This window comes from Xiphias gladius, chromosome 18 (assembly GCF_016859285.1).
Source record: "Xiphias gladius isolate SHS-SW01 ecotype Sanya breed wild chromosome 18, ASM1685928v1, whole genome shotgun sequence".
Classification (NCBI taxonomy): Eukaryota; Metazoa; Chordata; class Actinopteri; order Istiophoriformes; family Xiphiidae; genus Xiphias; species Xiphias gladius.
Genome location: NC_053417.1, coordinates 16,767,947 through 16,795,293, shown reverse-complemented (window position 1 = coordinate 16,795,293; position 27,347 = coordinate 16,767,947). Strand labels below are relative to the sequence as shown.

Here is a 27,347-nt window from a genome sequence, read left to right as displayed (position 1 = left end):
TTGCGAAACAATGTACTGCGTTTCAGGACTGTATATCAGGTTAAGTAGTGCTAGCTTCCAACAGCTTTCTAAATAAACACAGTTTTAACACGACCACTTGTTTCTGAGTCTGATTGGATGTAAACACAGAAAGTAGCTGCCTGGAATGGCAATTATGCTAACTACACAGGGATTTACATCCAGGTCAACTTGTCAGCTGACCATATTCATCCATGCAAGCCAGTTTGTTTACATGTGTGAGGCTGTGGACTTTTATGAGGACAATTGTGAGTCATTTCACTGTTGCTATTCTGGTCAGAGATAGAAAGGCAAAAGAGCCGTCCCAAAAGCCAATGTACCTCAGGAAACTGGTGGTATTCCTCCATAGCCAACTGAGGAGGGAAAGTTTTGCTGCAGAAAGTCGACATGTTGATGCCAGACGTGGAAAACAGATGTCTACGGGATGCAACTACAACAAATATAAGCATTTTTGTCCCGGACCTTACCAAAATCAACTGGAAGAAAAGGCTGAGACTGGGCGACCAAAATTATAACTGAAGCCAAGATAAAAAGTTAGAATTGTGTTGGATAATTGTCCCCTAAAATAAAAAGAGTCAGGCATTGCAGAGCAGTTTGAGTCTCTATCATGCAGGGGTGGCATTTTATGCAAACTGCACAGTCTGTATCATGTCACTTAATTCTTGCAATTTGAAAATTTGCAGGCACTTGTGCTTCTATTTTTCTGTCATGGACACACACTGAATGGAAAGCTATCTACAGCCCCACAAATGTAACCAAACGGTGCACAAGCTGCCCCTACGCAGTTAGCCATGATAGCTGTTCCAGGTAGCTACCTTCTGTGTTTACTTTTTGTCAGACTCAAAGACAAGTGTTTGAAAATATTCATGTTAATGAGGCTCATGTAGCTTGGCGACATATATGTTTTGTCGCCCAAGTACTCATTTCCCCAAATCTCTACAATGGAGGAGGCGAGTGAAAATTTAGCATAAGCCATGAAAAACAACACCTCCAACTGGGCTAACTGACCAAAAGAGAAGTATGGTGGTATCCAGAGTGTCTGCTGTCTGAAGGTAAGTTAGCGTCAATAAGGTGGAGCTATTTTTATCGCTATGAAAATACAGGTTGCATATGTTTTTTGTAGTGCTGTAGAAGAGCGACAATAAGCCTATTAATATTTAAATATGTGTAGAAACCAAATACTCATCTAAGCCAAAGTCTAAACTGAGGATTATCTTAACCATTATCACCAGTAACTTCAACGGTAAACGTAACTTATACTTTACTATAAGTTATAGATGGAGCAACATTGTTTATTGCAAATTCTAAAAGAATAAGGAAGAAAATAACATGGATCACATCTCTGATGTTATTTGGATTTTAGTCTTACGATGGTGTAATTCCACAGAAGAGCGCATAGGCAGGACAAGTAACATTACAGAGGCAAAGACATGTAATTACAAGTGAAATCATGTGAGGTCTGCCATAGCAAGTAAAATATTTTTAGATCAAGTTGGCAAGGTAGTATCTCTGATATTATTTATGTTTACGAGTGCATGGAAGAGCCGTCAGAAGCAGAGGAAGAGACAGTGGCCGGAGAGCAAGTGATTCCAGCAGCCTACCCTATGCACAAGCACAAGCCCCCTGTTGCTGGTTTGCTGGAATAATGTTTTGTGGCTCAATTCGAGTCACTTTGTTTGTTTCCCATTTACAGAGCCAGGGCGCTGTGTGAAAACACCACAAAACATTTTTTGGATAAGAATCGCTGACTATACCTATAGTTCATACAATTATTGGATCAATGTCTGATGCATTAATATCTTAGTAGCATTTTAGTCCTACTTCTACTTAAATTAAATATTAAAATGTATATTTAATAAGCTGATCATGTTTTATATTAGTAAAATCTAAATTTGCAAGGTAACTATTGATTTTAGCTCTCAAATAAATATTGTGATGTAAAAAGTACAATCTTCCCATCTGAAATGTATTAAAGCCAAAGTTATAAGTAAATTAAACTTATATTTAAGCACAGTGCTTACTGTGGGTGCTGTCATTTACAGTATACTAATGCTATAATATACACATTAAAATATAAAGCATATGAGTTTAGTCGTACTTAAGGAGCATTCTTCTAAAGTGACCCCCAACACCCACTCTTTCACATATCTTTCACACACATACACACCACATTCAAGATGTGTCTGGTTTCACTGTGGCAATGTGACACTACAGCACTTCTTCAGACATCCATTGGAGACAGCAGAGTGGTCAGAAATAAACACATTACCGAGTGATTTCATTGATTTCAGTCCGCATACCTTTACTTTTTATTTCCAGCCTCTCTGGGAATAGATGTACCAGTACAACAGATTATTTATTTATTTATTTATTTTTTATAATTACGTGCTCATCGTTTTTTGTTTTGCACTACATGTGAAATACTGAAAAGGACATTTTTTAAAATATATCTTTGTGTTGGTGTTGTTTCAGACTTGTAACATTTGTGTTTTGGCATGATTCTAAGGAAAGTTTTGGTTTAATGTGATAGATGAAGATTCAGTTACAGAAACAAGTACCTTCATTGCCTGGGCTTTCTTGTGAAACATCTCCTCCATGTCCTCTGCAAGCCTCTTTACCAGCCGCAGCCCATCAATCTCCTCCACCCGCACTGCCCGCTCGAACTCCTTGTATTTCTGAAAGAAAACCACACATTCATGGTATCAGTTTACAGTTACTGCCACAGTTAAATATCTAAATGGTATGTTTTTTATTACACTGAACAATTTCAAGGGATTCTGCAAAAAAGCATGTCATACTTTTGCTAAACAGCTTATGGCATGCATTTCACATTGTGAGCTCACGCCAATGTTCAGCGTCCTATCCGCAGTAAAGTTACTCAGTATGGTTTTTTGCTCACATCTGACAAATGACCACATTTCTCAGGCAAAAAAAAAAAAAAAATGATGGGGAAAATATGATAATGCCATATTCTAACAGTTTGCAGTCATGAGTTTTAAAAACATTCGTTATTATCAGTTGTGAAAGCTTTAATATTTTGTACGTATTTTTTGGAGGTGAGCAAACTATAAAAATACATTCTTCACTGATCCAAGTCAAGAAAAAGTGTATTAATATAAACTATAAACTATAAATAAACTTTAGTTTATAATTATAAATATAAAATCAGGCATACTATAAGTTTTTGTCTCTACAGTGTAGCCAGAAGTAGCAGTGGTAAAATTATAGTATAGAAAAGCAAAATTACAATGTACAATGAAGGACTAGTAGCAATGCCACGAAGTACTAAGAACACATTATCAGCGGTTGAAAAGTGGAATAAAGCTTAGTAGGAGTTGCTTCTCTAAACTAATCTACACATAAACGAAACCAATCAGCTCAGCCAAGAGAATTATCAGCCACCTTCAAGTTTTACCCACCGCACATTAAGCACTGATGACACACCGCTGCCCTCGATATCTGCACTACACTAAATCACATTATTCTGCTATAAACCTAAACTTGGGTGCTTAGCTTAACCAATGCCTTAACCGGGGGACAGTGACATTAAGTCTCACTAATTCCATGCCCATACATGCCGCACACACACACACACACACACACACACACACACACACACACACACACACACACAGCTGATCTAAGCAAGGGGTATACTTGTACAGAAAAAAACAGACAAGAAGAAAAGACAACCATTTTTGAAATCTGTGCAAAGCTGCAGGCGGCTGTGTTTCACTCTTGGGGGATTTAACAGAAGATTACTGCCATATCAAATAGCATGCCCTCTCTAATGTCATGCCAACCTGCTTAGATGCATGCTCTTTGCTGCTCCTGTGCAGTAACACACATGAGTAGCAGGGTGAGGGGAGAGAGATCACACCGGGAGGAAGGGAATGGGGACAGCATCAGACACTCAGGCAGTAGGTTTTGGATTTAGGCAATCATCTGAAAAACTGCAGGACACCGCTAAACAGAGAAGAACATTTTCCTGCTCCGTGGCAAAACTTTTGATAAGCATGAATCCTTAGTTGTAGCTGAAGGTGACAAGTGAAAACAGAGCAACTGAACAAAATGTTCCGTCACTTCAGTGAATGAATCCTGAGACAAGTCAGATTATTGTGCAATGTCACTGAAATAAAAAGCCCTCACTGAAAACAATGATGCGCAAAAAGGGGGGACCTGAGGGGACACAGACTTTGATCACTGATTGTTATCTTTAGTAAATTACCAAATATCGGCAAATTGCTTTTTTGTATTTGTGTGTTGCTGTGCGTGAAGGAGAATATGGGCACCCTCGCATTTGCTCCATCCCGTGAGAAAGACGCAGACAGACAGACAGACAGATGAGCGAGCAAAAGAGAGATAAAGGGAAACAAAAAGATAGCGGGAAAGCGATAGAGAAAAAAGGCTGATAGGGAGAGCAAAGAGATTCAAGAGATGCAAAGACAGGTAGGAAGAAGAAAAAAGGGAAGGCGGAGAGATGTTAAGGGTGAAAAGTGAAGGCAGAAAGTGGAGGAATAGAATGATGGTTGATCAGAAATAACATGGATAGATAATATTGAAGTGGGAAGGTCAGAGGGTAGTGTGAAATGCTATCTGTATTTGCAGAACTGCACACAGACAAAATAGAGGGAAGCAGGTTAAAATCACAAAATTTCCATTCAGTTTATTATTTTATGATAAACATAGCAAGAAGAATGACTTACACTATAAAAAGTAATAGATTAAGTTCAAATCAGTTGATTACTACATTCATCATTACAAGCAACCAATTATAAGGGATTGAAGGGCCAGAGCCTGAAGGTACAATATTCCAGTGATGCAAGGATGATTATGGTGCTTGCAAGCGAATTGAAAAAAGAGAAGGGATTTTTTTTTTTTCCCAGCAATTACAGTGATTAGAGGAAAGAGGGTCTGATTCATCAAGGTACTTTATGAGGAGATGAGTGTCCAACTAACAGTATAATGGATGATGGGGGTGAACCTGTTCTGAATGAGTGGAAAAGTTCTTCTAGTGGGGAGCAAGGAGAGAGATTTAAAGACAGGTGGCGCAACGAGCAGCAGGATCAGCACAGAGCTACTGAGAGAAAGAAGCCAGGGAGGACTGAACAGACTCAGGTTCATGCAGGGAAACACTCGGTTTCATCTTTATCTCCATATCACGGCATCAGCACTCTGTTCACAGCCATAACACTGAACCGTCAGTGTGTCTTCAAAGTGCTGCCGAAGTGGTGCCATTGCGGCCAAATTCATCTGCATCTCATAGCCAAACATTTGGTATGAAAATTCTCTTCAAAAGCCCGATTACAGCCATCTAGAAATGCGTCTGTTTCACATATGGCAAAGATTGGATAAGACGCCAAGAAGGAAGGAAGGAACGAAAGAATTATACAAAACACTTCAATGTCCTTTCGACAAAAATTTTTCAACATCCACCACAACTAACTCTTACATTTTCTCACACAACCCTAATCCCTCACCCAACATCACTATTTAATTGCAGCCTCAAGTAACATAATCTGTGGCCAATCAAAGTGACTGGCTGATGACTCAGAAGCCAAATCACAGCAACTGTATGAAAATCTGCTCGATAATCCCACTGGGTGACAGACAACTGCAGTATGTCAGAGGGACAGAAAATCCAGGTTTTAAACCATCCCTGGTTCCGGGTTGGCTCTGCTGGGCTGTTAAAGCTGACAGGTCAGCAGCAGCTCAAACCTGAACTGGCTTGACTGGTTTCTTCACCAATTTCCCTTTTGTCTTTTTCCTTTTACTGTCTCTCTAGAGCTTCTTCTTCTCTCTAGTTTGTGTATCTCCTGTTTCCTCTTTCATCTCTCTTCTCTTCTATTGCACCCACTTCTTTTGCTAATAATAAAAATGAATGGGCTGACTTCATGGAAACACTCATAGATTATTCTTCCTTAAGACGTTTCCTAAGTCTTTCCTATTGAAACCAATATATTTTCTCTACAGCTCCACTATATCCTTGTCCGTGAAACTGGCACAGAACTGACAGATATTACACACCTCACCAAGGCACAAGGAGAGGACAGAGTGCCCACAGCCTGAGCTGAAGTGTTTATGTGTTTGTGATCATGTCTGTGTGATCGGTAAGGTCCAGCCGACCACATGCTGTCTGCAGAGCTATGTTCAGTCAGACTGACCAGGGCAGACCAGGCCCAATTATCCTGAAGCTATCCTCTTCACATCACATCATCATTACAGGAAAGCCAACGACACACATCCAGATCCACCAATTCCCAGGAGAGGGGAGAGGAAAGATCCTACAACAGGCTTAAATAGAAACTTTAATATGAGGATAGCAGTAAAGTGAATGAGAAGACAACCAGAGGAGTCAGATTCAGGCTTCCATGTTGATAAGTATCTACTGTGCTGAAGTGTCCGTGAGCTAACAGAAAGAGGGACACCTTTCCAGCTCCAGGGTTGCTGTTATGTGGTTAAATCTGTGCTCTGATCTCCCTGCAGTATAAGAAATATGTGGCTGTCTAGAAGACCTACAGGGGGTCAAATATCATCCTAATACGATAAGTGAATCGTGTTATATGTAGTTATAGGCAGTGTATGTATTGGTTCCGCCAGTTTTTCAAGAAAGTTTTGCTGCTTTGGACATTGTGTTTTGTATTGTGATGTAACTTTAAGCCGGAGCAGCTGTTCATGTCTACAAGTCTAGCTGCTCATCTCATGTTGAGCAGTGACACTGACTCAGAAGAACTGCATGTATTGGCCTAAATTGCTGTTGAGCAAAACATAATGTTTTTTTCTCTTTTCCCCAAGAAAAACTTATGTTCGCTAGAAATGTCTTGGGTTTGTGAACCTGGATACTGGCCTGACTTACATTTCCAGTCGTACGCGTACTGCTCTTTCTCTCAGGGGGATTTTTGCTAACCTATAATACTGGCGGTGCTTCCGGTCAAACCTTCTGCAAACATTCAATTTTTTACAACCTATTGCTCTAATGTTGTCCATCATTCCTACTGGTTTCGAAAATATTTTACCTGCAAGCTGCTATGATATCGGGTCATAGGAAGCTCACTTTAATGGTTGTATCGTGTAAATTCCAAAAAAAAAAAAAAGTTCTGGTTTTGAGATTTGAGATATCTGTCTCTGAGATTTCTGCTGCCACCCCAATACAATGAAGGGGAATGGACTTATTTGTATTGCACACAGCAAGGAAAAACTACAATGCAATGTGTCTTTCCAGAAACAATGTCCAACAACAATGGAGAGAATTTGAAAGCATCTGTTGCTGTTGAGTTTTATTAAATGTATCTTTCAACAGTGTGAGCACCACTGACAAAGCTCCATTCTTCTACATAAGTAGACACAAAACTATTCGTTTACATTGGAGTCCATCTGGTTATGCAAACACACGTGATCATAGAGGTTCAGATTAGATTTTTTTCCTTCTTTATTTAGCGAGCAAAAATTATATTAAAGTAATTACACCGACCTCCGATGGAGCAGTTCGAGATTCAGCAAAAAACAGTGCCTCTCTAAGCCAAAATAATTGTGCTTGCCCATAAACAAAACTAGTTACAGCCCAGACACAAATTACTTTTCCCCTAGCAAGATACATCTTAGGATACTAAAGCTACCTCCTGTGTCCACTGAAAAAAGTAGTTTCAGTTTTCAGTGTTGAGGACAGCGACAAACAGTGGTGACCAATATTGAACAATCTGTGGTAACTCAATCCCTCTCTTTTTCTACCCCCTCATCCCCTCTGCTTTGGTGCATCACATGAATGAGCTGATGCAGCTAATCTCTCTCCTACACAGTGACTCTGACTGAGGGACAAAAATCAGAGGATAGAATCCCTAGTTCTAAAGCTGCACTTTAGCACAAAGAAACAGTGACACACGCCTGCATGTACACACGCGCATACACGTACAAAACACAGATATTACAAATACAGTTCCAAATGATATGTATATGCAGAAGAGGGCAGCTATAAAATCAAACATTCTGCAGGCAGTGGCAGGATAGGTAGGCTACATGTGTACCAGTTTTCTCTGCATGTGTCAGTTGGTTCGCCGCCATGATGGAGAATTAGAGTGTTGACATATGAATGACATAATAACTATTTGTATCTATGTGGTTTCATTGGGGTTTTATAACAAAGTGATTAATGAAGGGGAAAAACTTAATTTCACACCAAGACTGAACCCCAATCCCCCAAATCCCAGCTCATTTTACGCGTCACGAGAGCCCACTTTACCTTGGCCTATTCTAACATAATCTCACAGCTGTTTGAACCCCCCTTCTCCTTCCCTCTCTCTCGCTCAGACACACATGCACACACACTGACCGGCACAAAAATGTATGTTCACGCTTCAACATCTGTGCACAGACGCAAACATACAATACTCTTAGAATTCTTCACATATTAATTATATTTTTTTCAGCACATATATGAATTGTTAAATGTTAAAGGGGCAAATTACGATTCACAATCAACTACTTAAAATTATGAAACATATGACGTAAATGTAAATGACTAAAAGCCAAAATATGAACAGTGCTATTGATTTTGTTAGTTTCTTGCTCAGATGTTTCCTGTCTCTCTGGCTTACTAAGTGAAGCTGAACATTCACAGCAGAAAAGGAGAGGCACAATTTGGAAGCATGTGCCAAGCATACTACCCTGAATTACAAGTCTGTGTGCTACAGTATTCTGTGTCATTCTAACTGTGTTATTTGGTTTTCATTCACAAAAACTAGCCCTGTTTGTTTTGTTTGCTTCTGCCTGTTTGTCTGACTACAACTGGATGAGTCTGGTTTGATGAACAAAAGAGACATGGCTCAGAGAAGCCTCTGATTGTGTGTGTGTGTGTGTGTGTGTGTGTGTGTGTGTGTGTGTGTGTGTGTGTGTGTGTGTGTGTGTGTGTGTGTGTGTGTGTGTCTGTGTATACTGTGTACAAAATGAGGAGAGACAAGGGACTCAGGGGAATGGAGACCAATAAGGCCACTTAGCTGACTCTGATGTCCTGAGCCCCTGAAATGATCTGGATCAGAAATAAGAACGTTGGCATGAGAATCTTCCTAGTGAAACTGAAAATAATTGCATGTCATTCCAGGGTACAGATGCTCAAAGACAGGAGGGCAGAGAAAAGGGAAAAGACGTGGGAAAAGGGGGAAGAAAGGAACCACAAGATCAGGCACCATTACCACTCTTTTAACACTGCTCTTCTATGTATGTGTGTTTCTTCGACTCTTTCATCCATAAATGGTGTTTGGATATTCTATTCAATATCCAATGACAAATATCAATATCAAGGATTAGCATCTTGTTATCAAATCAAATTTTGTTAGATACACTAAAGCTGCAAATCTCAAAATAATACAAAATTAAATTTAATATATTAAAGAAATGTTCCAAAGCAGTACTTGACATTCATTGTAAGATTCCATAACTGCGCTTTACCATTAAAACCACAATTTACAGTACTTTACCAGCAGGATAATGAGCAGTAACACTTCAACAGTGGTGGAAAATACTGTGAAGTATATTTACTACAGTGCAATTTTTAGGTAATTTACTATTTATGCTATGTCATGCTTCTCTCCCACTACATTTCAGAGGAAAATTTGTATTTTCTGCTCCACATATTTTACATACAAAACATATAAACTAATAATATGATGCACTATTATAGATTAAATTGCCCAAAACTATATAAAGTAGTAAAATTAGTGCCATATATACAAACTACAACATGAGTTGATTATATTGTACATTAAAGGTGACCTATGGAATTTTCTTGTAAACAAAGTTTGTTTTACATTCAGTGTTACTCACTGAAACGCACTGTGTATCCTTGGGCTCTATCAAATGCGTTGAATTCATTTCCCTCCTCAAAATTTGCAAAGCCAATTTTAAATCTTGCATTGTTTATAGGACATACATTGTTTGCCAGCCAGCAGTCTCCTTCTTCCGTGTCTTTGCTGGCGCACTGCTGCATACCTTGGCTCATTACTGCCACTTGTAGATAGAAGAAATAGTGTGATATGATTGGCAGGAATGGTATTGCATCACCAATGTGTACATTTTAAAAAAAAATAAAAAAAGCTCTCCACATTGGTACTAGAGGTCAAAAACTCCACAGGACACATTTAATGCATTAGAATTAACAATCCAATATATAATAGATAAGAATATATAAATGACAGGCACCATTCTGCCTGCATAATGTACGTACAGTACGTTTACTTAAATAATATATGTAAGAATGTTATTTGTTATGGAGTATTTTTGTTCTGTGGTATTGCTACTTTTACATAAGTAAAGGGTTTGAATACATCTAATAGCACTGCAGGAAAAAAAATTGCAGCCTAATATATATCAACTTAAATCTTTTCCCAACATGTGGAGAATATTATATATTTATGAAACAGAATACTTAATATAGTTAAAAATGTCAGAAACAGACCATGCTGAATTATTTAACCAACTCCCAGGACAGATATGCACAACTGAGAAGTAATTTCTCTCTGAATGAGGTGCACTTTGTATGTGTATATGCTTGCAGGTGCTTGTATGTGTTCATTAATGCAAGTTACATCCTAGTGCCTAAAGTGTGTGAGCACGTATTCTCTTAAAACATGTTCAGGGGAACAAACGACTTGCAATGTAATCATTTCATATAAAGAGCCAATGATTCCCCAAAGTCATGTTTGTAATTACAGCCAACATAGCTCATGGAAGAGGAGGGGAGCAGGGGTGGCGAGACAAGGAGATAGGAGGCGAGGAAAGAAAAAGAGAAGAGGTAGAACCCAGAGGCGTGGTTGAAGTTAACACGTGGCTGAAGGTAATTCTGTTTTCTGCCACTGTGTCACTGGGCCATTACTGTGTGTGTGTGTCTTGATCCTGAACACAGGAGATTGATCCTGAACACAGGATCAAGGCAAAAAGAGACAGCGACGGTGAGAGACTGTCTGAAACAAATGCACTTTTACTGATGTTGCATTCCGCCTACTGTGAAACATTCAGTCTGTTACTTGAGCGGGGGACAAGAGCGTCAGCCCAAATCCACAGCAGGAAATCACTACTGGATCACAGGATCTCCAAGGAACGCCAAATAGTTGCTATGCCCTCTCCTTTCATACCCTCCCTTGTACGCCAGCCGACAAATTGTTCCCTCAAAAGAAGAGCGCTGGCCGGAGATGAAGTGGAACAATTAATTTCACGCTTGTCCTCCCTGACTCAAAAGCATGTTGGTCTGAGTCCTGTATCTGGTGGCAAAGAGACACTCCCCACAGACTGTAAAACACACACACACATGCGCACGCACACACACACACACACACACACACACACACACACACACACACACACACACACACACACACACACACTCACGGACAAAATGTAAATTAAACACTTACTGTAAATGCTAATCACACAGGCATTAAAACAAGACATCTTTAAACAAAAATAAAATTCAGGAATCAAACTCTTCTTGCCTGACTGGCCACATGTTCATTGTTGCTCCATTCACCATAATGCAATCTATCAGCGGGGGTGAATATAGTATTGATCATAACGTGGAGATGTCTTAAAATCAGATCAATGCACTGAGAATGAATGGAGAGGATTGGGAGAACACATGCACGCACAGCTTTGAGAGACCACTCAATCATATGGTGAGAAGAGGACAGCTCCTGATAGGAAATAAACTGTGGCGTAAGAAGAGAGCTAGGAGCAGTCTGACTGCAGTCAGTTGCTGGCCCCTAGAAATCTACCACACAGTCAGACAAGCCGTCATGAAGCAGACAAAGCATGAGCAGGTAAACCAGATGGTGGTAAGACTAACAGCTGGCACCTAGGTCTCAATTGTTTTCTTATAAAACAAATAGTTCTCATCTTCATTTCTGCTTTGCCAAGTTACATCTGAGGGCATTATAAAGAACCCCTTGAACATACACATGACCACATACAGTAAACATTCAAAATTCGCCCTAATTAAACTGAAAAATTGATAACTGAATTCTGCCTTGTGTCAGGCTTAATAACAATGTTCAAAATCATGGTATCTCTTTGCGTTTGACTGATTAACGTTCTGTTAAGTCTAGACAGATAACAACAGCTAAATGATGATCCTACAAGTCTTCCTTTATCCTCAGCGGTTTCCTTTTTTCAGTGTGTTGACAGCAGTGACAGCAGCTGTAAATGGGTTTTCATCAGAAGGGCTTGAATCAGAACTGACCGTAAATAGTTTAATTTACAACTAAAATGTAAAACTTCACAAGGAGTCATTCACTGGCGTAAAAACATGCTCATTATATCAGGGGAGTGGTAAGTTTCCTATGACCAGACTTTCCTCCATTGTGGGTAAAGCCAAACCAAAGACTGATTGTCAAAATGCATTAAAAATCTGAATTATAGACTGAGAATTACAACTGAAAGGGCCAGTATATTCTGATGGAACTGCTTGTCAGATGGTCACACCTTTCTGACATCAGACTAGGTGTGTCCGGCCATTTCTGTAAAATTCCCAAAACAACTATCTACCATTCACACCCACTTCATGCTGCAAAGGTGCCAGGCGCACATCACGTACGCAAAGGAGCCAGGGTTGAACTTCTGTTTCTAGCTCTTTATTTCCGTTCTTGATACAACTATTTCTGTAATTTTTCAAGTGAACAACCAAACTACACATGCCTTCCAGGAGAGAGTGTCTGAAATACTGAAACTTTTAAATGATATTGTTTAGTGTGGCCATATTTAATTTCCAACGTGGTCAGTCAACACACTTTTCTAGCATAACCTTAGACTCAAGTCTGCCTTAGATGAAAAAAGACTTGACACTCAACTCAACTCAACTAAATAGCTATAGACTATAACTATAAAGCTGATAATAGCGCAAAAGAAATGCTATTAACAGCTTTGAAACTAGTATTTTCAAATATTGTGTCATTTTAATAGTCAGTGCTCAGACCCCAAATACCATCTTAGTTTAGCATGCTAGCATACTAACATCTGCTAATTACCACTAAACACAAAGTACAGCTGAGGCTGATGGGAATGTAATTGATGTTAAGGTTTTTTGTTCATAAACCAAACTACTGGACAAACTATACTGACCTGACTATGGTGTGGTTGAGTTAGATGAAAGGTCAGGGCATCACCATAGTTATTACAATTAATTCTGAGGGGGACATAAACTATTGTACCCAATTTCATGGCAATCAATTGAACATTTTTTGTGACATTTCACTTAAAATCCCAAATGTCAACCTCATTGTCGCACTAGAGGAAAAGTCAGGGGATTACCAAAGTCAGTAGGCTTCATTCTCTGGGGTTGAGGAATGTCTGCACAAAATTTCATGGCAATCCCCCATCCAGATATTTCAGTCAGGGCCAAAGTGGGGGCCCGACCGAGAGACCAGACAACTAACAGTGCTGGTTTGCCTTGGCAGAACATGCAAAGTGTTGGGTTATTATCAGGCATTATCCCTTACATAACTAAATATCAAGATGGATTTTTTAAAATCACAAAAAAAAATCACTGATTCACCCAAATCCTACCTGTGAGCAAAGGCCATGGTGCTCTTTTTTATTTCAGCATAACTGAAACCACTTACTCACCTCACCCATTTAGCTCCTTAACACAATTCATCCACCCGCAGCTCCTGAGTGAGTGTGTGCTTCTGCAGTGACAGAGTGTTTAAAGGCTGCCTGAGGGCTATTGAGAGGAGCAGTAGAATAACAGCTGTACACTAACACAGACACACACGCATACACATAAGGCCTTATGGCATAGCTGGTAGCACCGCTCAGGAGTTTGTCCCCGGGTGCACTGCGTCTGTTGGGTATGCACCATTGCCCCTCAGAGTGGGTGCCAAATCCCTGCTCTCTCTAATGACCACCATCTTTCATTGTCCTCACATGCCTTGGATTCATGGTTTACCCCCCACCTACACACACATACACAGAGTCTCCTGAGGGCTGAGGCTGGCATCATCTACACCAGCATGAGAACGTATCCCCCCTAATATAATTCTTTTATGAAGCAAAGGAAAGCATTTCCCTCTCAAAACTTATGCAGTAAGTGCAGGAAGTAGCCTCTGTACCATTTCAACTCCGAATCTTCTTTCATAAAGCCAATTCACTTCTCCAAAAAACATAAAAGCACCAAGAGCAGGTCTAATCTGTTCACATGGAACTGATTAATAGTACACAGACTATCTGTAGTTGCCTGCGTTCAGTTGGTTTCAGCAGAGTCCTGGAAAAACATTTTTCATGCTTAGCAGCACGTTCAGTGTGGCCTGCTGCTTCCCTATTCCACTCCATACATTCTCACAGTCTCAAATTGATTCTAGCAGCAGCCAGCGTGAAAGTGGTGGGAGAGAGCAAAACATTGTGGTGGATGTAAAAAGGCAATATTCATCCTTGCAAGTGGAGATTTATCATACAAATTTACACGTGTTGGACTGCAGTTTCACTTGAGTTTGCTTTGAAAGCCTAAGAAAGAAATTAAGGAAATAAACGTACCACCTACAGTGGAGAAGAATACTTTTGACATCCGCAAAACATTTATCAGCAGACGGGACAAAGTTGAACTGAACCATGAATATAATGAACAATATGAAATAAGTGTAGAACATAAAATTTAAACTAAAATGATATATGGTTCAGAAAGGAATAGGTAAAAAAGTATAAACAGCATCAGCAAATCAATGCATTATAATCAAAGTATTCACTGTAAAAAATATGGCCAATCTAGAGATATCACAAATATTGCCTCTCTTGCCACCAGACGAGACTTATTTTTTGAAGGCACATGCTCAAGGTTATAAAAATTCTACAGGGATGGTAGTCCATGTTATCTGATAACACTGATCATGGCAATCTGTTGTTCATACCATGAATGGCCAGTTTCCAGCTTACTGGGCTGAGATCCAGGACCTGTGCAGATCACTGGTGTAAACTGTCATCACTATTGCACTTCTGGAACGATCTTGAGATGGGGAATGCTTTGTGACTGTTTAAAAAAAAAGGTAGCAGCGTGGGAATGCATGTGGTCAGCATCATTGCTGAGAAATTCCGTGGCATTCAAGTAAAGGGCAGTTTCTCAGTTGTAAGCGCACTAGAATCATTCTACACACCACACCACCACTTGTTGTACTGACACCAGGCAGGTCTAATCAATGGAGCGTCACTATTTATACCAAAGTCTGAGTGCTTTCAGCACATTGTAGAGAAAATTGAATGCATTTGAACTCTAGATGCCCACTAAAACTTTTTGTTCTTTGCTGATAACTGTGTAATCCATTATGGTCTTCTGTCACTACAACCCATCCAGGTTTTATGAGTTGTTTTTACTGATATGCTCTTTGACACACTGCTGTCATTCTGCACATTTGCATACTTGTCTATAAGCTCAAAAGCAGTTCACTATTTTCTTGGGTTTATACACAGGAAAGTAACTGACTATGCTGAATCTACAGCAGGTATGTGCATAGGCTTCAAGTTCATTCCGTTAGCTATAGCTGATGTGCGCCTCCTCAAAAATGTAACTACACATCAGGGCTACAGCTTTGATCGAGATACAATTTGGATAGTGGTAATATAAGATCTCTGATTGACTGTTTGTGTTTTCCCCTAAATGTTTCTGATGTGGGTGGAGTTTGTGGGGAGTGAAGACAACATTAAGGAAGTTAAAGAATGACACTGACTCTCAGCAGGTTCCTTTTCTTCTCTTTCTCCATTTTTGTAACAAACATCTAACAAAATGATAACACCGCAAACCTTCTCCTCACTGCACAAATCTGAGCAACGAACATAAGGACAGTGATTGCACAGCGGTAGTCTCCTGTTCAGTGACCAAACACTTGGATATCTCTGCATCCACCAAGCCATTAACTTGATAAAACAGTGATTGAAAGGTCATTGACTGCATTGATTAACTGTGTTCCGAGTCATTATTAATCAGTCTTCTAGTTTATTGCTGTTAGCTAAAAACAGCTGGCCATTTTTAAAATTTTTGGCAGTCATAATTTGTCAATGACTAATCACATTTTCCAACCTCGTTTGACAACGATTTTAACAATCCAATAGCAGCCATTAAAAAATGTCCCATTGCTGTACAACTTCTGTTTGAAAAACTAACTAGACATATGTCTGAAAAGCAGTCTATGAAGAAGATTATTGCATTGTCTGGGTCAACATTAAATGAAGCTGTTCCTAGTCATTTGTTTGTGTATGCATCACTCCATACCCTAAAGCACTGCCAGTAATAAATTAAACTTTGGGGATTTGACAATTAAGTTCAAACAATCCAATGTTATGACCATTGGTTAAGTCACAGTTACATGATTGCAGACTAAAACATAATGTATATGTATTTAGTTGAAGAATAGGCTGACTCTGACTGGTAAAGCAACAGTTCCTCTCTGTGGACTAAATGCGGCCCTCTTAGCTTCAATAGAGTCATTGTCTTTGTTACTGCACATACCAACAACACCATGTAATCAATATGGCACAACATTGATCCATAGAGATCCTCTGTCTGTAAGTAATCGTTTGTCACTTACTCAGTGCTCAGCATTTTCTGAGTGTCATCTGCACATTAGCCAGCACAGGCCTCTTGCCAATAAATGCACAATATGGCATGTAACAGAGACACACAAGAAAACTAAAATAAATATATGAAGAGTGAGAAAACTTTTTGTAATGTGTATTGAGTGTGCAACAAGGAACTGGCTAACTAAAATGTGCGTACTGATGTGTGGTTTCCACTTTCCATTGTCATTTATGCATAACTGTATTCCTCCACACTGCATTAGCAATTGTGCGTTTGTGTGAGATGATAGCAAGTACAGGTGAAGGTCATCAAGAGGAGGGGCCACTGCTGTCCCACTGAGCTGAATTTGGCAGCACTCTCACAGTCTATGATATGTGTTGTGCAAATTAGGTCGAGTGTGGGACTCTGTAAAGTACTGTAAAACTGTGTGTTTGTGCGAGCGTGTATGTTGGCAGAGTTAAAGTAGAGGCAGAGGGGGGACTTGGGACACATATTGAGAGTGGAGTGTGTGCAGGGCATTGCGCTGGGCCAGCAAAACTATTTTTTTAGGGTGTGGGCACCAACACTTGCTCCGAACTTTGGTATATCCCACGATCCCCTCCCATGTATTCTTTAGTGCCATACCTGCATCCTGTCCATTATTAACGCAGAGAGATGTAGGGAGAGGAGGAGAGACTTAGAGAGAAAGTGCGAGAGGGAAGGGGAGAAGGAGAGATGAAGAACTGGGGGAGGCACAAGGATGCAAAAACATATGGGTGAAAATGATGACGGGGGAAGAGTTGACAGAAAGGTTGACGGTAATAAAGAGACAAAGTGAGAGAAAAGTGGGATAAGATGGAAGAAAGAAAGAAAGAAAGAAAGAAAGAAAGAAAGAAAAAAGAAAGCCGGGGTGCCATATTATCTCTTATTCTGAGCATAATTTATAAATGCGAATTATCTGAGCATGCAGAGGTCTTGGACGTGTAAGGAGGCATTTGTGATTGATGGAGCAGCTGTAAACGGCTCGATGTCCTTTCTCATATTCAATGTATTACTTTGTAAGAGCCATCTTTACCTACAGCACACAGGGTGGACCCAAACAACTGGTAGGATGATTGATGTGGACAGCAGCAAGTCACAGACAGTCCTTCACACAATGCCGCACACGTTAATGTGCTTAATAGTACTAGTCCCGCCCCTTTACCAAGTTGGCTAATGTGTACTCGCTGCATGCAATCCAGTCTGGAGCACAACAGGCAAACAATCTGTCACAATTACAAGAATCTGTAAAAGTTTGTGTGTGTATGCTTGTATACGTGTGTGTCCATTAATGTCCAATGTAGCCACGGTGAGATGCTCTTTATCTGCAAGCCAACAGAGGCAGAGCCAGACCTGAGCAGCCAATGACAGATGACAGTGGATATTTATCTTCAGTGTTCACATTCATCATCCTAGCAGCACAAGGTGTTACACTGTATGCAAACACTGTGTGTGTATGTGTGTCTTCTGCTGAAACTTCAGGAACTGGGAAGAAAAATCAGTTTTCTCACATTAACTACTAAATCAAACACTTCTCACGCCCACAAGTGAACTTGGTCAGAGAAATTGGGGATAAATCAAAGAAGTAAACAACACAACAACTCATCAAAAGACACTTGATTTTCTGAGCCCCCAAACACAGCGTCAGCAGTTGTGCTCTTTAAGAATTTAAGTTCTTTAATCTGGTAGCAAAGGGCCCCGCTCTCTGCTCCTGAGCTCTCTACAGTAAAGACAGGGCGTTTGATTCACAGTGGCTTTTCTCATGCTTTTCTCACAAAGCACTAATTATAGTATGAGTGAGTGGCTGTGTTGGTTAAAGCTGGCCTGCTAGGACATGAAAGGATAGCAGCACAGGCTGCACTCTCGCCTGCTTATATTGTAATTAACTCTGTGACACGGCATTCCTCCATCTTTTTCTCTCTCTTTCCTTCTTACACACACACACACACACACACATGCACACACAGACCTCTTTCTCTTCCATCTCCCTCTATGGCTAGTGGAGGAATCAAATTTAGCAAGATAATGCTTTAGTCAATGAGTACAAGAGAGGGAGGGAGAGAGAAGCAGAATAAGAGATGGGAGGGTTAGGGGAGGTTAGAGAAGAGGGACAGTCACCAGGACACACCCCTACACACCTCCTTCCCTCACCTCATCGCCAGCCTTGCTGAACCAAACCTGACAGCTATTCAATTTTCCCAAAGCTAAAACTAATCTGCAGCCATCTCCCCCTCACTGACACACTGTTACACTGGAACGCCTCAGCCATCACCCACTCTTGGCAGCAGATTGGCACCATCGCACATACTTCCCCCTCTACTTCGATGCAGACACACACATTCACACACATACCTATACAAAGTTATCCGTGGAATGAGAAAGGCAAATAGGGGGCAAAAAAAAGAAATAAGTAAAACTGCTCTTCAAATTAGTCTGAAAACAAGTTATAATCATACTATTTTTAATTTTTACTATAACTGTATACATTACCAGCCTAAAACACTGGAAAAAAAAATCTAAATTAGGCAATGTATTAACCAACTAACTTTTTTCTGCATTCTAATGAAATACATTTTGGACAGTCAATGAAAAGCATTATTTGTACCATATTTTTTATTATATCTTTTTTTTCCAACCAGGCTGAAACACAGCAGCTTAAATAGAGCAGTGGCGTACCAAGGATTTTAGAAATACTGACGTCATGGGCCTAAATACCTCCAGCACATCCCCATCCCCCTAAGACACTTCAGACTAGCTACCAAAAAACTCTGTAAAGTTGGCTGATTATAACGTGGCTTTTAGACAATCCCCACCGGACTGTCTAAAAGCCTTCTCTTAGAATGTAATTCTGTTGGAGAAATATGATATCGGTTAATTTTTTATTCATTTGTTTAAAAACACCTAAAAAATTACTGAATCATGTTAGAAATAGTATGTGTAATTTGTGGGCATTTGTAGAATGTAAACTCCTCCTCAGATATTTAAAATTCACACATTCCCCAAAACGGTACTGTGGACATTAGCTCATTGCATCTAGTACTGGGTGTGCTTAATTGGTAGCGACAGCAGTGTACATAGATTATTACATGTAGTGTATATGTGCACAATATAACATAGAGATCATTATAATATTGAGTTTATCAATTTTCTTTTTGTAAAGGGTAATTTGTATAAGAAATAAAAGGCACTTTAACTACATCAATTTCTTTTAACAAGTATGACAAATGTATAACATTTATACATAAAAAAAGGAACGCTTTATCAAACTAAAACTTTAAGTACAGTTTAATGAGTACTGAGTGGAAAATATTTTTTTTTAAACTCATACTGCAGTTCAGCACACAGCAAGAGTCATTCTTCAACTGTTGTCATCCAAATATGTAATTAATTTTAAATGAATGTGAAAAACTGAAATGCATAATCATTTCCACTTCAAAATTAGACAATTAGTCATGCTCGTAAATCTGGTAAGTGTGACTAAAATACATATTCAGAAAAAAATTAGATCTTTTTTCCCCTAACAGACAAACATGAAAACTGCCTTCTGTCGAAATACTAAATTATGTTTTTGTCTTGCCTTGCAGAAAGGTCTTCAATAGATCAAAACGCTCATCACTGATCTCTTGTGTTCATAAGACTTTTTGAAAAGCCCATTAGATAATGCCAAATAAACTGGTATCCACTAAAATAAAAAGATATCAAGTAAACAATAAGCTGGCACTAACCTCTATGAAAGATGCTATACAAATTAAGTGTAATTGACAGCAGATTTTTCTTATTTTTTGAAAAGGTGACGCTGGTAGGTTTTCGTTCCCTGTTTTTTTGTCTTTTAGTGATAATATTATATACTGTAGAACTACAGCACATACATGTAAGGTTTAAAAAGGTAGCGAAAAAGAGGAAAAAAGAGAGAAAAAGTGTTGTTTGCAGGGTGTACTACTGAGCTGGAGGTGCCGACAACTGCAAGATGAACACGTTGTCAGAAAAATATATTTAATTTTCTCTGACAATGTTAAGGTATAATAGCATGCAACTATGTTTCAGTTGATGATGAGACATATTTCTTTAAAATCACTTAGTGTTAAAAAATATTTTATAGCAAAAGCTGATGACTGGTCACATCAGTGGATACAAATTTAAGCACATATTCTTCTCCCTAACTCTTTCTCGCTACACTCCATAAACCCAGCATGTACACACTGCATGTCTGTCTGTAAGCCTTTTGCCTCTTCACTTCACTGGACAACTTCAGTACTAATATATATTTTTCATCCACCATTTCTTTTTGAGGAACCACTCCACTCTGTCATCTTTCGCTCATTATTTAGGAATATTGTCATTACACACAGGTCAGTGGCTAGCCGCACTAAGCTCTTCGGTAGTAAACGAAAATGGTATGGCAACACTCTGAGACCATGCAGGCACACGTACCCAGATGCACACACTCTTCCTCCTTACCCATGCAAATCGATTCTAGCATACTCTTGTCACACATCATTACACCTTCCTATCATCCTCTGCTCTTTTGCTCTGAATATGCCCCTCTGAGTGTGAGAAAGACATTGTCTGTGTGTTTATGTGTGTGTGTATGCGTGTGTGCGTGTGTGTGTGTGTGTGTGTGTGTGTGATTGAGCATGCTTTAAGTAGGTATGCAAACATAATACACACACACACACACACACGCTGCAAACACATACCCCCATCGCCAATTCCTCGCACTCCGATACAGGTTATCCTTTTAAAAATAGGAACGCAGACGTGCACGGATAACTTTCAGACAGCTGCAGTGACAATCCCATAGAGTGATCATTTGTCTTGTATCTTCCATTACCAAGAGGCTTGGAGTTATTTCAGCGTGGCATAATGTCCCACTACTTTGATTCCAGAAAGCCATAACATCAGTGAGGTGAAAACTAGTCCAACCAACAACACACACACAGACACAGCCACCAAAACCAGGCTGCCTCATATAGACAGATTGCTCAATGATACATGAAATTAAAGATTTCAACAGAATAGCAGTGGGTAAAACACATAGAGCTAATTTGAACTGCCAGTGGGAGATATTTAATGTGTCTCAAACAGAAGTCTCCTGTCCCTTGCATGAGCGTGTTGCTGAGTGCACATATACAGTGTATCCATATATATATGTATTGTATTTGCAAATACATCGATGAGTATACTGCTAACATCTGATTTGTGTAACAAACTGAAGGTGTCATTGAGCGTGTTTTTTTTTTTCTTATGCAAGAACACACACACACACACACACACACACACACACACACACACACACACACACACACACACACACACACACACACACACACACGTCCTGACTGGTATAACCTTGAAACAAGAGCTGTTTCCGATGGATACAGGAAGCGGTCTGTGACGTGGGAAGGGGGGACAGATCAGGACAGCAGAGGAAAGAGGAGAGGGGGGTTTGGATGGAAAGCTGAAACAGGTCCAACTAGATTTAAAAAAAAAAAATGTGAGATTTAAAAATTTGTCTCTGAAAATAGCAGCAAACAAATAAGGTTATTTGAACAAAAGTATTCATTTAGAAATATTTACATTTATTTAATTTCCGTACCCTGGGTCCTTCCAGGAATTATGCTGTTTTCCAATTTAGCAGTCATGCAAAAGTTTTATTTCAAGACATGAATCTGTTCAGAAGTGATCCTGCTAACGTGTTTGACTGAAATTATATATAATATATAGATTATATATTATATATAATTAATAATAATACTCATATATATAATATCTCTATATGAATTATCTAAATGAAAAATATTTAATTAAGCTGGTAATGTATTTGGATTTGGGCTGTCACTCAGTTAAAAAGAATTAAGTAATTCATTGTACGGTTTTGTGTTATTAATTATGATTTACCACACTTCTGAACTTTTCAGGAATATCTCTTATCAAAGATGATTAAATTGGAAGTCAAGTTAGCATCAAATTAGTCCAAAATCAACACAAAGGAAGTATCATATTCAGTTTGTAGCATTTTAACTTGGAACATACAGTAACACAATGAGTCGCAATGGCTGCCAGGCATTCAAAACTGTACAGAAATGTTACAAAACATAAATCCTGATTAGCATTATTTTGTACTTCTGTGGTAGCTTAACTAGATTTGTGTACTGCACTGATTTGTACATCATCATCAGGCAGCTTTTAAAAACCCAATTCCCTCCTACTGGTCCGTCTCTCTTCCTTTTAAAGTATTTTTTTTAGAATATTTTCTATACATTAAAGAATTAGCAGGTCTTGGTGTGGAGGTACAAAGCTATTTTTAAAATAAATACACAATATACTGTAAGCAAAATGCACATTCAAAGAATTCCTTGTTTCTGTCTTTTTCTATTGATGTAGCATGATTCGGGCTAAGATGCACGCATAGTATGAATTTTGTGTGTGTGTGTGTGGGGGGGGGGGTGACACTCTTGCAGAGGTATGGTTATTTCCAAGGGAGTTTTGTTACGCTAGGGTCAGAGAGATAACTGAAAAGAGACTGAGTCCATCTGTCCCCTGCCAAGGGGTAACAAATGCACACACACACACACACACACACACACACACACGTTTTGGTCTTTTCTCTTCACTACCATCCTCCTCTCTGTTTATGACAGTGTATATCCCACATTCTTTCTGCCTATTTAAAAGCATATGTGCCCTAAAGGGAACTGTGGTCCCTCCTCAGCGTTCCTCTGCAAAAGCTCTAAGACTGTACCGGACACACAATAATGCCCAACATACAGGGCACTGTGACATGTTGCTAAAGCCTGCAAGTGAATGCATGTGATCATTTACACATTCTGCACATCAGATTACACTGTGCAATCCAGCAAATGGGCACAGGGGTTAACACTATACTTTCAACATACCAGTTTGGTGTGAAAAGATGCACTTTTCCCATAAAGAGGTCTCCAATCTTTTCTTTGCTCAATTAACCCTGCGGCCTTCATTTGCATTTCATAAAGAGGTCGTCACTCCGTGGGAGGGTTATCTTCTTTTTGGAGGCAGAAAAAGATGAGAAGGGGGAACAGTTTTTATCCTGTCAAAAAGATAACACCACAGCTCTGCCTTATCAGCAGCCGATGAAATCCCACACTATAGGGTCATGTGTGTCTATTCGACTGTGCATGTGAATATGCAGTGTGTGGCCATGTGCACATATTTATGTGTGTGTAGGTTGTGGATTCCGTATATGTGCACTTGTGTATGGGGAACGTGTGACAGCACAGGTCATGGTTGTACGTCACATCATATCTGTTTTGGCCTGTGGTGTGTGGCACCTTCAACAGCCACACACCACAGCGGGTCTCTGCATCAACTGGAGCACTGAACTGCTGGCCCCAAGCACAGCATTGTGTGCTCGTGCCCGCTAAGAGGTTAGCTTCAGCGTTGCCCTTTATCCACTGGCTATCCATTAGCCAGTTTTAACTCATGCTTCATCAACTGACCCTCCATTAGGAAAATTTGCATTCCATCACACTCAAATCTTGCATTAATGCCACAAAGCAAAGTGGACGAGGACTGAGCACAGACTGCAGAGAGGTATGAAAAGAGGTAAGGGGATGTTAGAAATGTGAGAAACACGTTCAGCTGCTTAGCAAAAAAATTGTGCTTTCTGTGTGTGTGTGTGTGTGTGTGTGTGTGTGTGTGTGTGTGTGTGTGTGTGTGTGTGTGTGTGTGTGTGTGTGTGAGAGTGCATCTGCCGGAGTGCTTGAGAAGTGGACATCATACCTAGTCGACATGCATTACTGATTCTCAAGTGGCTAAAAAGCACAGGTCCTACAGTTTAAGAGATGAAGAGTGACATTTCTCTCAACTCACAAATTACTCAACAGCAGTCCTTTCCTCTCATGGGCTGGTCTTTCAGATCCACACAGCAATTTCAAGTGTCTCTCAAAAAAGGTATCTTTAAGCTTTTAAATAAAGAGTTACCCACAGCAGCGCATAATTTAAACTTAAAAAAAAAAGGTAATAAAGTGTGTGTGCCAGTCTTACACATTGGGGGTGGTGCAAACATTTTGTAAAAAAAAAAACATGTTTTAAGGACTGCAGAGCTCATTTTTAAAAGAATAACCTCTTCTCCACTATATTTTGCATCAAGAGTAAAACTGCCCATAAGAAGACCATGCTCAAGTTCAGTCAGCTGATTAAGCATATAAGAGTATTGCAGTTCCAGGGTGTACTTTGAGTTTGACACCTGAAGCTCACCTTCTGCAGCAGCTGGGAGCCAGAGTACTTTGCCGAAATGGACTTCATCTCCCCACCGAATGCTGAAGCCCAAAGCTTCACCCTGCAAATGGCACACATATACACAGATCACACAGACCAGCAAGAAATCAGAGATGGTTAATAAATATATGAACAGATGGGCTACAATTTAAACCAGTTAACATGCTGACTAAAAAAAATCAATTTGATTTTACAAGAGCATCAATTTATAACCCAGCAAATTTTATATTTTATACTTGAAATGTAACAAAAAATTAAAGAGCACTGGAAACCATTCAAGTATGCTATCGGTTTTTTTCTGATGTTCTGATTTGTAACTTGGAGAATCAAATGATGTGCGACACCTTTGCGTAAAAGAGCGTCTACTTACACGGACGGAGGGATGCTTTGGTGGGTGCCTGCCACCTCAGTGACCCTGGTGCTTAGAGTTGAGAAAAGTAAAAGCAGACACGCACACCGCGCACTGGAAACCACACAGCTCCGATCCACCTGCATCTTGGGCAAAAACACCCTCTCTACGCGCACACTGCGAGTTTTGGGCTTATGCTGCCACCGTGGATCTTTTCCCCCCTCCGGAGAATCCAAAAATGAAGGGATAAAGAAAAAAACCGGAGGAAATCAAAAGTCACCCGTGCTGACTGACTAAATCGTGCATGGCTATGTGTTTATCTGTTCTTGGTGCGGGACGAGCGACGCGACTTGGCAAACGGCAGGATCCTCAGCTGTGTGAGTTATCCAAAGTGCCGCGGCGTGGCCCCGCTGACCGGTGCGGTGCACACGGCTGTGCTGCCCGGCGGAAAGTCGAGCTCGACTCCTCCGGCAGGGAAAGACCGCTAGGTCGCTTTGTTCGACCGACCTCACCCACTGAGAGCTCAGTGTGGAGGTTCGGGGGGAACCGGGGAGATCATCAAACGATGCAGCGCACAAGAGCACGCCTACTCCTCCTGAGTAACGCGACTAGCCTTCCTCTCTCTCCTTCTCTCTCTCTCACACACACACACACACACACACACACACGCACACTCTCTCTCCTCCTTCCTCTAAAAATCTGAGGATAGGCTACTGAGGATGCTGTTATTGTTGCTGAATTACGCCATACTTCTGACCTGCCCCCCACACACACACACACACACACTCATGGGCTATAATACAGGGCTATAATAGCTAGCCCTTAGCTTTCATGTCATATCAAGTCATGCACTGTATGCCCAGTTCACTGAAGCAGGAATCACTGCCAAAGTGCTGACGAAAGACAGAGACGGAGAAGAGAGAAGAAAGTGTGCGTGTGTGTGTGTGTTTGTAAAAAGGCAGAGAATTGGGGTTGTCCAGCCTCTTTGTGGAAGGACCAGAACACAATTCATTTATGCTGAAAAAAAGCATGTCAATTAGATGCACTTTGCAGCAGTGATGTGGCACTGGCAGTGTGTGGGCATATGGTTTGTGAAAGAGGATGAGAGCCCCCAGGCAACGGACCCCGTGTGACGGATCGCGTTTCACATAGAGCTGGGAGGATTCTGGCAAAGCACTGGAAGGGGATCCACACTGACTGCATAGCCTATCTCTATTGCTGCAGAAGGGTTGCCCTGTTGATCACAAGCCTACCCTTTCACACTAAAAGACTCACCTTTGACATATGTGGGTCAAACATCAGTGTGAAACAGCCTGTCTGGGTTGGTCAACCCAACAAAAGAATTACAGTCGGTAGAGACCTGTAACAAGTCTTTACAACAAATGCACACAATGTGACGTTCGGTCAACGTCACATTCAGTAGACTTATAGACTTTTAGAATAATGTTTTTTAAAATGTGAATACATTCAGCAAGTTAAGGTAGAACATATTGTTTTTGGTAATGGTGCCAAACCGCCAGTCGTACTGCCGTACGTGGGACATTAAAATGCACTTAGCTAAGTGAGAAAGTGCAATTCAACGATGTTTTTTTTTTTAATCACCTGAACAGTTATTGCTCTTATATTTACTGTTTTTCCCTACAGTTGCCGCTGCTTTTATGTCACTGGAACAGCTCCCAGGTTTCCAAACCAAGACTATAATGAAGTCAGCCTGTGCTGGAACACTGCAAACACGGTGTAGGGATGGACAATACAATGATGCAAACTCATGGAAAGAAGCATATGTCTGAGAGAGAAAGGATGTAAAAGTACATCAAAGTTGTGTCGTAAAACTAAGTGATTATTGTTAACAGTTGCTGCGTAGTTATATTTTATGGTTAAAAGCAAAAAGCCGCCCTAGCCAGTCAAAAAGCAAATTTTTCACATTACCATTAGCAATACATTTTAGCGCTATGCTATAGTAATCTATAGTCTTTTAACCTGATAACAGAGTAAACACTTTCAAAATTGATTTAAACAGAAGTTTGAAGTTGTTCAGTTTACCTGTGAAATGTTTAATTTGTGTGTCAAACCCAGCAGCCATAGCATGACAGTAATAGCATGATAGTATCAGAAAATATACAGTTTGTCACTCAGTACGAGCCACTTCTCAAACCATTAAAT

At 40.1% G+C, this 27,347-nt stretch overlaps 1 protein-coding gene across 10 annotated transcripts in view; it reads right to left on the bottom strand.

Moving 5' to 3' along the window:
• Positions 1-27,347, bottom strand: part of cacna2d3a (calcium channel, voltage-dependent, alpha 2/delta subunit 3a) — a 130,185-nt gene that overhangs the window by 89,862 nt on the left and 12,976 nt on the right. For 7 of the 10 annotated variants that reach the window (XM_040152756.1, XM_040152760.1, XM_040152758.1 and 4 more), the window contains 2 exons: positions 24,815-24,896; positions 2,577-2,693 (listed from right to left, as the gene is read on the bottom strand). In XM_040152756.1, coding sequence (XP_040008690.1) covers positions 2,577-2,693; positions 24,815-24,896 — 199 coding nt within the window. Of the gene's footprint in view, positions 1-2,576; positions 2,694-24,814; positions 24,897-25,205; positions 25,396-26,459; positions 26,909-27,347 lie in introns of all 10 variants that reach the window. The other 3 variants (XM_040152755.1, XM_040152764.1, XM_040152763.1) reach the window with 2 other exon arrangements.